The 16,561-nt window shown below is 39.3% G+C and overlaps 1 protein-coding gene across 1 annotated transcript in view; it reads right to left on the minus strand.

The window, feature by feature from the left end:
* Positions 1-16,561, minus strand: part of antxr1a (ANTXR cell adhesion molecule 1a) — an 89,529-nt gene that overhangs the window by 13,461 nt on the left and 59,507 nt on the right. The window contains exons 16-17 of the mRNA XM_079827732.1: positions 14,576-14,743; positions 8,771-8,851 (exon numbers count right to left, since the gene is read on the minus strand). Of these exons, the coding sequence (XP_079683858.1) occupies positions 8,771-8,851; positions 14,576-14,743 (249 nt within the window). The remainder of the gene's footprint in view (positions 1-8,770; positions 8,852-14,575; positions 14,744-16,561) is intronic.

Consider the following 16,561-nt stretch of genomic DNA (forward strand, 5'->3'; position numbering starts at 1 on the left):
CTTGAATAAATCACCATCCGAATGCACAAGTTATCACTGAGGTGGCATGCAAATTTATTTTTACGGACGTCCACATGAGAAGTAATTACCATCGGAATAGGGCTAAAGTTGATGTGCTAGAAGCAGGATTTGCATAATGTATTAGGATTTGATTAAGTTAGACAAGGGCCAAATTATGATGGCTATATGTAAGAGCATCTCCGAAACTGCAGCTCTTGTGGGGTGTTACTGGTGTGCAGTGGTCAGTATCTATCAAAAGTGGTCCAAGGAAGGAACAGTGGTGAAGCGGAGACAGGATCATGAGTGGCCAAGGCTCATCGATGCACGTGGGGAGCGAAGGCTGGCCCATTTGGTCCGATCAAACAGACGAGCTACTGTAGCTCAAATTGCTCAAGAAGTTAATGCTGGTTCTGATAGAAAGGTGTCAGAATACACATACATATACCCCTTTTCCACCAAGGCAGTGCTAGAGCTAGTTCGGAGCCAGAGCCTAGTTTCAAATCGGTTCTTTGTGTTTCCACACCCAAAGCCCCAGCTCCGAGCCAGGAAAAGTGGTTCTTAAGTAGCACCAAAACATTGCTGGGCTGGAACAGGGCTAGAAGTAAGAACCGATTACGTCAGGCGCTGGGGGACCAACACAAACTTGAGATCCGCCATTTTTGAAATAGCAGCTAATTGAGCTAACAGCTGCTGCTCGTTTCTAATCTCCGTCTATAAAAATTACGGCGAACTGCATGAATGCGTTGGATTCGCTGTGTTTTCGTTGTGTTTTGATGCAGATGTAGGATCGCAAAGCCATGTGAATCAATAGTAACGCAACGTTTGCATTGTTGATGGAAGGCTTGTTCGCAGCGGTGCTGTGCAGAGACCAATTGCCGATTGCCGTTTTCACAACAAAACCCGCCCAATTGCTACTCAAAACAAGCCCAATCACGTTTCAGGGGGGCTTCCCCGGTAAAAATCACATTTGGGGGTAAAATATGTGTTTTTTTGGCATGGTTGCCTACTAAAATTCGCATTCCCGGGGCTAAATATAACATAATTGGGGTCGCTTCAACCCGCGGACACCGCAGACTTGGCAACACTGCCGCTGCCTCGCTAGCGTCGCTGAGAAAGATGAGATGTATACAGTGACATAAGACCTGGCTCTGTTGTGGCTCTCAGCATGTGGAAAAGCAAACGGTTCTTAGAAGGCTCCTCAGTCGAACCAACTATGAACTGGGATTAGCACTGGCTCTGAACTAGCACCCGGTTCATTCTGGTGGAAAAGGGGTAATATTGTAGTTTGTTGTGTATGGGACTGCATAGCCGCAGACCATTCAGGGTAGAAATAGACCATTTTACCGTAGAAAGCGCCAACGGTGGGCTCGTGAGCATCAGAACTGGACTATGGAGGAATGAAAAAAAGGAGGCCAGGTCTGATGAATCACGTTTTCTTTTATATCACGTGGATGGCCGGGTGCGTGTGCGTCATTTTCTGGGGAACACATGGCACCAGGATTCACTATGGGAAGAAGACAAGCCGGTGGAGGCAGTGTGATGCTTTGGGCAATGTTCTGCTGGGAAGCCTTGGGTCTTGCCATCCATGTTGATGTTACTTTGACACGTACCACCAACCTAAGCATTGTTGCAGACCATATACACCCTTTCATGGAAACACCCTGGTGGCTGTGGCCTCTTTCAGTAGGATAATGCGCGCTGCCTGAAAGCAAAAATGGTTCAGGAATGGTTTAAGGAGCACAACAAGGAGTTTGAGGTGTTGACTTGACCTCCACATTCCCCAGATCTCAATCCAATCAAGCATCAGTGGGATGTGCATAACAAATAAGTCTGATCCATGGAGGCCCCACCTTGCAACTTACAGGACTTTAAGGATCTGCTGTTAACATTTTGGTGCCAGATACCACAGCGCACCTTCAGGGGTCTAGTGGAGTCCATGCCTCGACAGGTCAGAGCTGTTTTGGCAGCAAAAGGGGGACCAACACAATATTAGGTCATAATGTTATGCCTGATCAGTGTACAGGCATATCAAATTGTGCATCTGGAGTATGTCAGATTGCTGCTGAATCCTAACACTGCAAAATGGGAAATTGCACCATACAAATTGTGTTCAGTACAGATTTTTTGGGTGCATTTGCAACTTTAATGGGTAATTGAGAAGATTACAATAGCTTTCAACAGCATGTTTGTAAAGCCTGTTAAAAAGTTAGCTCAGACTCCTACCTCCTGTGCCCCATTATATAAGCAACATATTTTAAAGCTGGCTCTAGATACTGGAACCTTCTGATGGGTTTGCCAGACAACAACATCCCTATCCGGCACCATAACTGTCTGTGTTTGCTTTACGGCTCACAGCTGTTTGTCCGGTGTAATGTTCTGCATATGTGCCTTTATCATCATTTTAACTACCACTGCACCAAAAAGCACAAACCTAAACAAATATAATTTATCAAACACACAATTGCAACATTTAGCATTTTAGTGATTCAAGCTAAATAATATACATTTTTGGACATGATTCCATGGGAACACCATGTGTTCTAGGCAGTAATATTGTGTTTTTTGGAGATACATTATATTGCCAAATGTATTGAGACACCCCTCCAAATCATTGAATTCAGGTGTTCAGATCACTTCCATGGCCACAGGTGTATAAAACCAAGTACCTAGGCATGCAGACGCTTCTACAAACATTTGTGAAAGAATGGGTCGGTCTTAGGAGCTCAGTGAATTCAAGTGTGGTACCATGATAGGTTACCACCTGTGCAATAAGTCCATTTGTTAATGTTCCTCACTACTAAATATTCCACGGTCAACTCTTAGTGGTATTATTACAAAGTAGAAGCAATTGGGAACAACAGCAACTCAGCCACGAAGTGGTAGGCCACGTAAAATCACACAGCGGGGTCAGCGCATGCAGTGCGCAGAAGTCGCCAACTTTCTGCAGAGTCAATAGCTACAGACCTCCAAACTTCATGTGGCCTTCAGATTAGCTCAAGAACAGTGTGTAGAGAGCTTCATGGAATGGGTTTCCATTGGTGAGCAGCTGCATCCAAGCCTTACATCACCAAATGCAATGCAAAGCGTCGGATGCAATGGTGTAAAGCATGACACCACTGGACTCTAGAGCAGTGGAGACATGTTCTCTGTAGTGACGAATCACGCTTCTCTGTCTGGCAATCCGATGGACGAGTCTGGGTTTTGTTGGTTGCCAGGAGAACGGTACTTGCCTGACTGCATTGTGCCAAGTCTAAAGTTTTGTGGGATGGGAGTTGTTTTTCAGGGGTAGGGTGTGGCCCATTAGTTCCAGTGAAAGACATTTTGGACAATTTCATGCTCCCAACTTTGTGAGAACAGTTTGGGGATGGCTCCTTCCTGTTCCAACATGACTGCGCACCAGTGCACAAAGCAAGGTCCATTAAAACATGGATGAGCGAGTTTGGTGTGGAGGAAATTGACTGGCCTGCACAGAGTCCTGACCTCAACCCGATAGAACACCTTTGGGATGAATTAGAGTGGAGACTGTGAGCCAGGCCTTCTCGTCCAACATCAGTGCCTGACCTCACAAATGCCCTTCTAGAAGAATGGTCAAAATTTCCCATAAACACACTCCTAGACCTTGTGGAAAGCCTTCCCAGAAGAGTTAAAGCTGTTATAGCTGCAAAGGGTGGGCCAACTCCATATTAAACCCTACGGATTAAGAATGGAATGTCATTAAAGTTCATGTGCATGTAAAGGCAGGCGTCCCAAAACTTTTGCCAATATAGTGTATGTACCAATAGAAAGACCAAAGTCTTCTTTGAAGGTATGCCGTATTCTTTCATATTCAAATAGCATTTTCTAAATAATATGGCAATGATACAGTACTATGGTCTCTATCAAAGCAGTTCGTCCCACAGGATTTTGTCAGACTATGGGGGTTGGAATTTAACTGAAAATGTTGTATATTTTAAAGTTAAATGCATCATTCTGGTGCAGTTTGAGAGTTGAAAACTAAGAGCTCCAACTTGTCTTGTTTAAAAAGTCTTTGCATTGACTTTTACCTGGATTTTAAAGGAGCGGTATGTAATATTGACAGCTAGTGATTGAAATCTGCAGCCCAAATTCAAAATATTGGAGAGAGTTGTTTCTCCTGCCCCCTCCTTTAAGATTTGACGCACACGCTGGTTGCCATTTAAAGGACACGCAGTAGGAACGAGCCAATTGACAATGGAGGGCGACGATCCTTAGACACTAAGTTGATGACTTGATTATCCACGTTTTAATACGCCTCTAGATATAGAGATATTAAGATGGATGCCAAGGATTTTTAGGTGGGGTAGAATCTGCGTCCACCAGTGTTTTTGTAATTAATGGGAAATACTGTAAAGTATAATGTCATTGCCATTCCATACTGTCACAGTGTTTTTTTATAAGGCCTGTGAACAGTATCCAGATCATCACTGAATATCGTTTACTGTTTAATTTTTGAGCATCTGGATGTGATTTTCCATTAGGTATCGGCATGCGTCCCAAGTGTCTTCATCCATTGTGGTGAAATGGTGATGGTTTTAACCTCATACTGTGATGTCATCATACTCTAAATCGCTGAGGGAGTCGCCTCCCTGATGGTGTTAATCACTGTACTATCTTTGGCTGGCCTCTTGTTAAGCAATTGTATAATTTTCCTGACAGTCTAGACCCTATTGTTTCTGCCCTGTTTCTCTGTTGGATCTTTTAGGCCCAAGTCTCCTTTAAGCTTCTTTCTTAAAACCTGATTGCCTTGTTGAGTAGCAAATTCTTGACATCACTCAGCAAATATCTGACCAACTCCATCTTACCTGCAGATACATGGAGCAGGAAGTTAAGGAGTGATTTATTGGTGATTTTGTGAAACATCTCTTTAAGAGGATTAGGTCCAAAGCTGAAGCCAAATGTGACTCACAGTGGGGATATGACATTTAGAGCTACAAAGCAAGCTCCTCAGAGAAAACGAGGCTGTGGGTGTTGAGTTTTGCACTGCGCTTCACATTTGTAAATGACAACCCCCTCTGCACATGGTGCGAAGTACAAATGGTTCTGTTGACATTGGACTTCATCTTTTTACTTTGGTAAAATAAAGCTGCACATGTTTTCGTAGTGGAGAAAATGACAGCCTGTTTTAGCAGCTCTTAGTACAGGCTTGCAGGATCCAAGTGTTTATTCAAGTGTCCTATTAGTATAAGAAAGAATACTTTCAGCCTACTTTCTATGCACTTCTCAGAAATATACTCTATGCACTTCTCGGAAATATACTTAGAGTTGCACTTTAGTATACTTGACTTATACTGACAGAAAAGTCTAAGGGTGTTTCTCAATATCCCTCCTCATTCCCTCGCTCCTCCGTCCTCCTATGACCTGGAAACCGATCGAGCTCAGCCATCTTGTAGGACATCTCAATTCTTTAATTGCACGGCGAGGAGGAGAGGATCGAGGAGGCTTCCTGAGGAATCATGAGCGAGGATACACAGGTGTATCCTTGGCGGATGTGTTTTATCAAATCTTCTCATCCTTCCCTCGTATCCTGAAGAGGTGGAGCTAAGACGCAAGGAAAGGAAGCGAGGATACACAAATAAGAATTGAGAAGCACCCTACGTATATTAGGCCTGTACTCAATCTTTTGATCAAGATATACTTGTATAATTAAGTATTCTATACTTGGCTTGTAGCTGTGTTTAATCTTTTGATTGAATAGCCTATACATATATTTTTTTACATAGTTTTACATACTGTCAAGTCAAGTCAAGTCAACTTTATTTATATAGCGCTTTTAACAATGCAGATTGTTTCAAAGTAGCTTCACAGTGTTAAACAGGAAAATAATGCAACAGAATTTTATTCAGCCGTATAGCCATTCTGGAGTAAACGGTGATGTCATCAGCTCATTTTTAATTATCATACAGTGACAATGTAGGCATTATAACAGTAATTAGATCAGTAATTTAGTTTATATGGTTAATTTAGTTTAATAATTAGATTTATTTGGATATTTAGTTGAAAAATTTAGTGTACCCAACTGAGCAAGCCAAGCCAGAGGCGACAGTGGCAAGGAAACCAAAACCCCATCAGGTAATCTAATGAAAATAAACCTTGGGAGAAACCAGGCTCAGTCGGGCAGCCAGTTCTCCTCTGGCCAATTAACAAACAGCGTATGATTATTATTCTGGCAACTGTACAGGTCAGAGGTCATAATAGATCGGAATATTCGAAAGATCGGCGGCAGCACGCCGGAGACAGGTTTACTTAAGATTTACTTCACTCTCTCCCCGCCATTGACTGAATTTTCTGGCTATCCACAGCTTTACTGCCATAAGGTAAGGGGGCGCTGTTGACGCTTATTCTAGTACAGAATCTCTGGATCAAAACACAGGTGAAGAAGAAGCAGGAACAAGCGATAGAAGATTGCTAACGTAAATGTAAAAAACAGGTCATCAAACAGCATGTAGATCAAAACTGCCTACCGTTACTGATTAAATGTCGAGGAAGGGTTGGTGACTGTGAAGCTTTGGGGGTGTTGATGGACTCGATCTACTCCATCTGTGTTTTTATTGTCATTCTAAATCCCATCTGGATGTAAGCTTTTTCTCAGCTTTTTGTTCAAAATGTTGCTTTTTTCAAGCAATTCAAGTGTTGGATGCATGGAGCTAGAATAAAATGTTTGTTTTTTAATGGAAAGAGTTTAAGTGCAAGAGTACAGTTAAAGTGCAAAAATCATATATAAATAAACTATAATTGTGATGCTATGTTCACTTACAAGTATACTTGCAGTATAAAATGACTAAACTAGCAGTTTACTGAGAGGACACTTTAAAGTGTCCTTTCATAAACAAATGTATAAATTATAAGCTCACTTGTAGTACAGATGCAGTACAATTGAGAAACGTAGTTGTGCACTTAAAGTTTACTACTGTTACACTTATAGTACACATAAACGTATACTTTAAATACTAAAAAGTGGGCCAATTTAGTCCCAAGCAGTATTGAAGTACACTTACAAGTTTACTACTAGTACATTTATATTTTATATACTTACAACTTAAAGTATACTTAAAAATATACTTGAGCATTACTTAAGTATACTTAATAAAATTAACTTGAAGTATACTTCTTTTTCGTAAAGGGAGCCATCAAGTAACTGTTAGTGCACTGATCCATCTTGTTCATACAATCTAGATTTGATGCACTTGGATTTTCTAACTTTGTGAAGAAATTGTGAGTGATGTTTGCATATGCAAACGTTGCTGCTGTTGCAATGTTGTTGCTAGTGTTCTGATTGTTTTAATGCACTCCTATATTGTATATTTTCTGAACAACTAGACCTGACTGTGGCCTGAAAGTGTTCATGACATCTCCAACAGTTCAAACTGTATTTAATAGTCTATGAACAGCATTGAGTATGAGGTCCTGTCCTTAGATTAGCTCTTTTTTTCAACGGATTTGACCTGCTGCAGTCTACTTTATAGTCAAATCACCCTTTGCATAAGTAAGAAATAACATACGAGTCCACCCTAAAGAACTTCAAATTTCATTCCATGCACATCTCCAATTGGTATATATGATATGCATTTCCTCTGTTTATTTGCTTAGTCCAGGAGACCCAGCATGCAACAGGTGGGGTTTCACTCTTGGTCTGTAGCCGAGGATAGAAGAATGTTTAAAAGAAGCACAGAGTGAAAGCAAATACATGCTATAGAGACAAAGCCAAGTCTAACTGCAACATTTGTCAACGTTCATGATACATTAGCACAGTTGACCTTGTTTGAGTAAACACTACTAAAATATGCACATTAGTTCCATCCAAACATTATCATAATTTATTGAAGACCGTATGTTTTTATTTCTACATATAACACAAAAGGAGATTTTTTTTTAATTAACAAAAGTTGATGGTGAGCACAAGCTCCAAAAACGACAAAAAGCTCTTTGAAACTGAACTGAACTAAGATCTAGGGTGTCTATATCCATGCTATGTAAAGCTCTATCAGCATGAGGCTGGTTTTCATTTCCTATCAAGCTGTAGAATAGTGCTGTATTCATCTTTATATTTCTGCTTCTCATCACTTCAGTAAAGCCAAGTCATATTGAATTAACTGACAGTTATAATAGTGATTTAGCAGATTGCTCTGTTGGACTGTGAAAAATCAAGAAGAGCCAGTTAAGATCCTTTTTTAAGCTTCAGAGTTCTTGAGTGTCTGTTCATCTTTAAAAAGAAATGAAGTGGAAATGGATACCACTGCAAACTCTTTGCAGCAATTGAAATGACAGATTAAACCCCGTTCAACTCTAAAGCCTCCAACTCCCATCCACTTTTCACACATATTCCCAACAGCCGCGTCCCACTCACTCATATTACCAACAACTCATAAATCGCATACAGTACTTTATATCCGTGTATACAAATCGTGTCTTATCCCAACTGTTCACACATGAACAACAGTCTCACACCATTCTAATGTTGCTCCCAATAACAAAAACCAATAATGCATTTGACACCCCCCCCACAAAAAAGTTACATACAGTACATAGAAGCTATATGTTAATAGGGAATTGGACCCATGACCTTGTCAATCAAATAAAACAGCAGTATTTAATGGCTTCTAGATAACACAGACATTTGTTATTTCCATATTTTATTTACTGTGTAAAGTAAAATAGTCTCTGTATAAATGTCTCTGTATAAAATAAATGGTCTCTGATAACCTGTTAAAGAAACAAATTGTTCTGCGAAACAATAAACAATGAAGAGTCTTACCTTGTCTCCCGGTTGTGGTCGCATGATGGACACTCGATCATACCCTTTCTTCAGAAGTACCCACAATGCATCCAGTTTTCCCTGCACACGCACACAAAGACATGAAAATTAAGATCGAAAAAACAAGTGTGCTTTTGCGGTGCGATTCAGGTCTTCATTGACCCTCAGGTGTTTAATAACTTGCTCTTCACATTGATGATCAGTCACTGAACTCTGGGAAATGGGTTTTATTAGCAAAGAGATTTCCTGAACTCAACATCCCACATGTGGCCTCTCTGGCTCATTATCAGATGAGACGAATAAAGCTCAAAGCCATAGTTTAGAATGAATCAATGCTTCGCTATCTGCCCCACGGTTATTAATATGAAACAGTATTCTAATGTCCCTCAGCCTTGACCCAACTTACTAATAAAGTCAGCCAACTTTCATTGCACAAGAGCCGCTGTCTTTATCAAAAAAAGGGAAAAGGATATAACAAAATTAATGGGTGACAGAAAGAGAAGAACAGAAGAATGTCTAGGAAGATTTTAATGTTAAGTTGGGTCACAAAAACTGGTCACGTCGCCCCTCTCCAATTAACAGGCAGACACATGAGATACAGAGATGAACAAATAAAAAGGGGATAAATGTTCAAACGACAGACCAAAAGAATGAGCAATTGGGGTGGGGGGGGGACTTTGGCAATGCTCTGCACTCTTGGACGGCAGGATCTATGAGAGTGAGCGAATGGAGAGAGGTGAAATGAGGGAAACCTGGTATTGAGTGTACTAAAATGCTGACTCCGCAGGCCCAGTTTCTTGGAGGTTACCACAGTTTCTGGTCTGTATTACAAATCCCCCAGCTAGGACTCATAGAAGCTTGATTATAAGCATTGACATCTCAAGTCATGGATGTTAATTCAGCAGGAGAACTGCATAGTGGGGGGCTGCTCATGTATAACTGTCAGCAGAAAGAGAAATGAAACCGTTTTTTTTACAAACATTCTCAGTGTTTGAAAGTGATTGGGGCCAATTTTGTTGTTGGACCCCATTGTTCTTCAAAATATCTTCTTTTGTGTTTTACAGAAGAAATCAATACATTATCTACATGCATACATTCTTGCGTACTGTTGCCCATAACATACACTGAACAAAATTATAAACACTTTTGTTTTTGCATTTTTCATGAGCTGAACTCAAAGATCTAAGACTTTTTCTATGTACACAAAAGGCCCATTTCTCTCAAATATTGTTCACAAATCTGTCTAAATCTGTGTTAGTGAGCACTTCTCCTTTGAAAAATAATGCACGGCCCCATGTTGAAAGGATCTGTACACAATTCCTGGAAGCTGAAAACATCCCAGTTCTTGCATGGCCAGCATACTCACCGGACATGTCACCCATTGAGCATGTTTGGGATGCTCTGGATCAGCGTATACAACAGCGTGTTCCAGTTCCTGCCAATATCCAGCAACTTTGCACAGCCATTGAAGAGGAGTGGACCAACATTCCACAGGCCACAATCAACAACCTGATCAACTCTATGCGAAGGAGATGTGTTGCACTGCGTGAGGCAAATGGTGGTCGCACCAGAAATTTACTTTTTTTTTGACCCCCCATCACGGACAGATTTGTGAACAATATGTGAGAGAAACAGGAATTTTGTGTACGTAGAAAAAGTCTTAGATCTTTGAGTTCAGCTCATGAAAAATGGGGGCAAAAACAAAAGTGTTACGTTTATAATTTTGTTCAGTGTAGAAACCCATAGAAAGAGACTACAGCACCCCTTGTGGCAAAGCTAAAACTACAACATAGGTATTATAAATTACAGTCTGACAGAGAACACGACAATGCAAAAAGTTTAACATTGAGCTAGAAGCATCTTCAGTCACATACTTATGTAGAGTATATCTTGGGGCCTTATTCAGTACTCTGCAACGGAGCCTATCCAATTGAACAACAGTGTGAGCTACAGTCCAATAAAGACAGTGTTTCCCCTACCATTGTTTTGGGGGGGCGCCCCGCCCTCCCAAAACGACCCCCCGCCCCCCCTGAATGAATGACAAAAAATATTTGTCATTACGGTCGACAATAAGAGATGGTTCAGTGCCAGCGTGAAAGACACTCCCAGAGCTGCATCTTCACGGAAACTGATCATTTGAGCATTTTTAAGCCTTGCCAATTTAAATATTCAAGCGCTCATAGACGAGAAAGTGTGTCTCTCAGTTTGCTCGTCGCGAAGGGCAGCAACACAACACACACACACACACACACGCACGCACGGCCACGCGTCTCACAGCGCGCGAATATTCACACAAAATTATATCAAAATGACTGTCTTGTTGAGTATCATCGTAAACATAGTCGGTTAGGTCTTTTAAATGAACGTAAACATGAAATTTGCCAGTCACCACCAGCATTTATGCTCATTTTCACAAGTTTTAATGGTCCACAGAATATCTAAACATGCAAATATATCAAAAGAAAGAACAGACCCACTGTTTTATTCCAGCTTCATATATTATTTTTTTAATCAACAGTCAACACTTGAATGTTGCAAGTTTCATGAAAAAGCAACATTTTGAGCATAAAGCTGAAAAAATCACGTTTTTGTAAAAGACTACGTTACGTCCGAACGATGAACAAAACACAGATGTTGTAGATGGAGTCCATCAACACCCCAAAGCTTCAGTCCTAGAACTCGTCCTGGGTTGACATTTCATTCAATAACATTAGGCAGTTTTGATTTATATGCTGTTTAATGGTGATGATCACGTTATTTTATGCATCTGCTTACACATGATATCGCACGTTGCTTCTTCGGCAGTGTTTTGATCAGGAGATTCTGTTCTCGTGCAGGAAATGCGCTACAGCGCCCCCTACCATGTAACAGTGAAAGCATGGAAAGCCAGAAAATATCGTCATTGGCTATATAAATATTGAGATAACAAAAAAAAAAAAAAAAAAAATCACTCACTGCTCTTGACTGAATAACTTTTAATAAGGGTTAATCTGTATTTATATGCAGTGGCATATCATTTTATGCAGACTATGCAGTTATATTTTACATTTGATTACTATTTTTGTACCTGACAATCTAGTTTTGACCTACATGAAAATAACTGTTTATTTCATTTGTATATGTTTATTCTGCTTTATTTATTTGTGCTTTTGCTCATAATTTGATTATTCTTATTTTATTACTGACGGTCTTTAACAATATAAAAAAAATATATGAGTTAGGATATTAGTTTTTAGAGTCATAACCTTATTTATTAAGCTTATATGGCAAAAAACAATACTATACAAAAACAATACTAGGCCTATTTTATTTTATTTGTCATTTTTTTTTGTGGTGGGGTCAGTGAAAATTCTGACAGGACAAGTAAAAATTTGAACCCCTGAAAAAAATCCTTAGCATTGAGCCCTGAAATATAGTATATATATTATTAATATTTATTTACCAAATGAATTAATTGATTGTCTATGGCAACACCACGTATCCGTAACACTCCCGCTCCGCGACACTAGTAGTTTCGGGAGCCCCCCCCCCCCCCCAAAGCTGTAAACCTGGGGGAAACACTGAAAGAGATCAGCAAGTCATAACAAAGGTCATTTACATATAGGCCAAGCATGTCCACTGTCTATCGACAAAAAGATTTAAAGGATTAGTTCACTTTAAAATTATCCCATGATTTACTCGCCCTCAAGCCATCCTAGGTGTATATGACTTTCTTCTTTCTGATGAACACAATCTGAGTTATATTAATAAATATCCTGATGCTTCCACGCTTTATATTGGCAGTGACGGGGCCCACGAGTTTGAAGCTCAAAAAAGTGCATCCATCCATCATAAATGTATTCGACACGGCTCCGAGGGGTTGAAGGGATAGTTCACCCAAAAATGAAAATTTACTCACACCCAAGTCATCCTAGGTGTATATGACATTCTTCTTTCAGACGAATAAGACGAGTTATAGGCGGTGGGCCGAAAGTTTACTTGATAAAGTTTTAAATATGAATATTTTTCTTTCACAAACGCATCGATTCGCTTCAGAAGGCGTTTATTAACACCCCGGAGCCGCGTGGAGCACGTTATTTGATGGACAGATGCACTTTTTATGGACTTCAAAAACAGAGCAACTATGAATCAAATTCTAATGCTTGGATTAGCCTGGACTTTTGTAAAATTTTATTCGTCTGAAAGAAGAATGTCATATACACCTAGAATGACTTGAGGGTGAGTAAATTATGGGCTAATTTTCAGTTTTGGGTGAACTATCCCTTTAATAAAGGCCTTCTGAAGCAAATCGATAGGATTTTGTAAGAAAAAATATCCATATTTAAAACTTTATAAAGTAAAATATCTAGCCTCCGCCAGACCGCCTTCCGTATTCAACTTACAAAAAAAAGCGTAACTGACATATGACGTCGGACGTATCGTAAACGTTTTGAACTGCGAGAGGCGTTACACTTTCTTCATAAGCTGAATACGGAAGGCAGTCTGTTGGAAGCTAGACATTTTAATTACAAAAACGCATCGATTTGCTTCAGAAGGCCTTTATTATCCCCTCGGAGCCGTGTGGAGTATATGTTTATAATGGATGGATGCACTTTTTTGAGCTTCAAACTCGTGGCCATCTTCAAACTCGATCTTCAATGTCATTATGAAGCGTGGAAGAGCCAGGATATTTATTAATATAACTCTGATTGTTTTCATCAGAAAGAAGAAAGTCATATACACCTAGGATGGCTTGAGGGTGAGTAAATAATGGGATCATTTCATTTTAAAGTGAACTAATCCTTTAAGATTAAATTCATGTGAATGTTTGGGGGAAAGTGGTCAACATTTCTTGGATTTTTATTTTTATTTGACTTTTATTAGTTAATTTTGCAGTGTGACAAATGTATTTTTTAAGGTTCAAATATTCCAATTAATACGATCTCATAGAAGAGTTTCAGAACTGAAAACTTTTTTGTTTCTTCCTCTGTACATTTTGCTGTGGATTCTTTTGGTAAATCAATCGTAATTTTGGCACAGGCTTTGCAAACAGACTTTTACGATATGGACTCGACAGTTATGCGACAACATGTAAGTAACCCTGTTATTTCTAATGCCTGATCTGTGACCAGTGATTTCTGATATGTAATGATTCATGTTCAATCAGATGTTCTTTGTCTATGTGTCATTAAATAAAATCAGTGACTAAACAGTCAACTTCACATTGTTTCTCTTAGTAAGATAAAAACAATCTGTTATCTAAATTGTGATTAAATATAGAAAGCAATCAAAGGACGTTCTCTTTACAATCGCTGGAGCTGTCAAACAAACAGCGCATTTTATCAGTGACTGAGTTCTGGACTCGTGCCAAAACTCCCATTATAATCAACAAATCTCTTATTTACATTGTGTTTGCACTGTTAATTATAATGAAAGCATTCGTTAGTGTGCAGAAATCGAGTTGCAATGACGAACATCACTGCATTCATGTGCTCAACATGTCTGTTATCGGCAACAATGCGCATCACTGCAACCTTTCATGCCATAAAATAACGTTTTTGAGAGAGTTTCACATGTAATACTTAGCTATTTAATATGCACTTATAATAAATTATAAGTGTTCAAATCAGAGGGCAAAAATCAGGGTAGGAAAAATACCTTTAATTTCTAAATTATGACAATTGTGGTTGCACAAAATTATACTAACTATTTTTAAGTGCACCACAGGAAACATTATAAAACAAGAAAACAATGCAGTTCATGACCCCTTTAAGTTTTAATTATCATGTGTAGCCCAAGTAGGCTATACACAGTTGTTCTTCTCACCTTTATAGGCGAGTACCATTTACGGGGACCTGGTGGTTTTCGCATGCCATTATTTAGGATGCGAGAAGGAGGAGCTTCAAACTCTTGTTCAGGCATCTTAACCCTTGCGTTCTTCGCCTTTTCCAGTTTAGCACCCTCTTCAGTCGAACCTCTCTCACCCCAGCGAACCTGAAACGATGATGATGATGATCAGCATGATTTGACAATAATCCAAAGAGCTGGAACATCTGACCTTCTGCGCAGAGGAGTTCACAGTGTTACAAATTTTACTCTAAAATATTTCTTATTAATTTTATGTCACAACCTTTCTGTTGTGAACATTTCAAAATGCTTTTCAGGCTTATTTAGAACAGAACAGAATAGAATAGCACAGAACAATAGAACAGAACAGAATATAATAGCACAGAAACAGAATAGAATAGCACAGAACAGAATAGAAAAGCACAGAATAGAATAGCACAGAACAGAACAGCACAAAATAGAATAGAATAGCACAGAAACAGAATAGCACAGAATAGAATAGAATTGCACAGAATAGATTAGAATAGAATAGAATAGAATAGAATAGAATAGAATAGAATAGAATAGAATAGAATAGAATAGAATAGAATAGATTAGAATAGAATAGATTAGAATAGAATAGAAAGCCTTTATTGTCATTATACCATGTACAACGAAATTAGGATGTGCTTCCCTTGGTGCCTGAAAAAAAACATATACAACAAAAACATACATATCATACATATGCCACACATATTAAACATATAGTACACAAATTAAATAGTTGATGTAGACCAGTATTTATAAATATTGCACTAATAAAGATATATACAGTATTGCACTAAAACTGTTCATTGCAGGGGTAAAATACACCCTGAACTGTGTGAGCGGGATCAACTCAGACGTATAAAAACTGTGGATAATGATAATGTGCATATTTTATGTTGTTTACTCAAGAACAGATTTTTGTGGACTTGTATTTTCTGAGACAATTAAAGGTGCAGTAAGCGTTTCGTTGGCAAAATAGAGCAAAACAGGCAATATGGTGTCTAAAAAGTATCTTAATATTAACTTCTTGTTTATTAATCTGTTGTATAAAATGAATATCATTTGTAATCAGACTGATATTTGGAGAAAACGGCACTATTTGTGTGATATTGTTAACTATATTAAATTATATAAATATAAAAACATACAGGCAATTTTGCCCCTTATCTTGAATTTTGGGGTTATTCTAAATGCATCTTAATAGACAAAATCACACAGTGAAAGCATGCACTCTAATAAATATGCATGTGCACGAGTCTAACATGCTAGAGTACATCGCAGAGCATATGCATGCTCTCTATAGGTGTGTTTCTGTTTGGCTTTTGAAAAGCGAGGGACATACTCGATAATGTCAGATCATTAAAACAACACTTACGATATTATTGTAGACAGTATCACACACCTACAATGCAGCACTGGTCCGATCGGGCAAGTGACAGCTCTGTCCTGAGCGTCGTTCACGGTGGCCAGGGATCAGCGGGCAGCCTTACTGTCGAACCCTGAATTACCTCACGGGCCGATCAAGGATAGCTAGAGGGCCGGATGTGGCCCGCGGGCCGCACAATGCCCAGGTCTGCTCTACACCCTTGCTTCATTTAGTATACGCTGATCTATGAATATGCAAATTAGCCCCGCCTCCACTCACTCACACCAGCTCAGAGATCAACTCTGTCAACTTTACTTAACTTTACTGTAGTAAACGCTGCACAAAGGTATTGCTCTTTACGTCAGACACATAACGGTAATTAATATGATTAGCCTTTGGCTTGACTACATTATCAAACAGCTAATAATGTGTTGCTAATGTCACACAAACCATGTTCGCGTTCGCCATCTCAGTCTGCCTTCTAAAAATCAGCGTAGTTCACTGGACTTTTAAGGAGAAAATACTCAGCAATGGTGTTGACTTATGAATTTGCAAATGGTTTGTCTGAAAGC

The sequence above is a fragment of the Gobio gobio genome (assembly GCF_949357685.1).
Source record: "Gobio gobio genome assembly, chromosome: 10".
NCBI lineage: Eukaryota > Metazoa > Chordata > Actinopteri > Cypriniformes > Gobionidae > Gobio > Gobio gobio.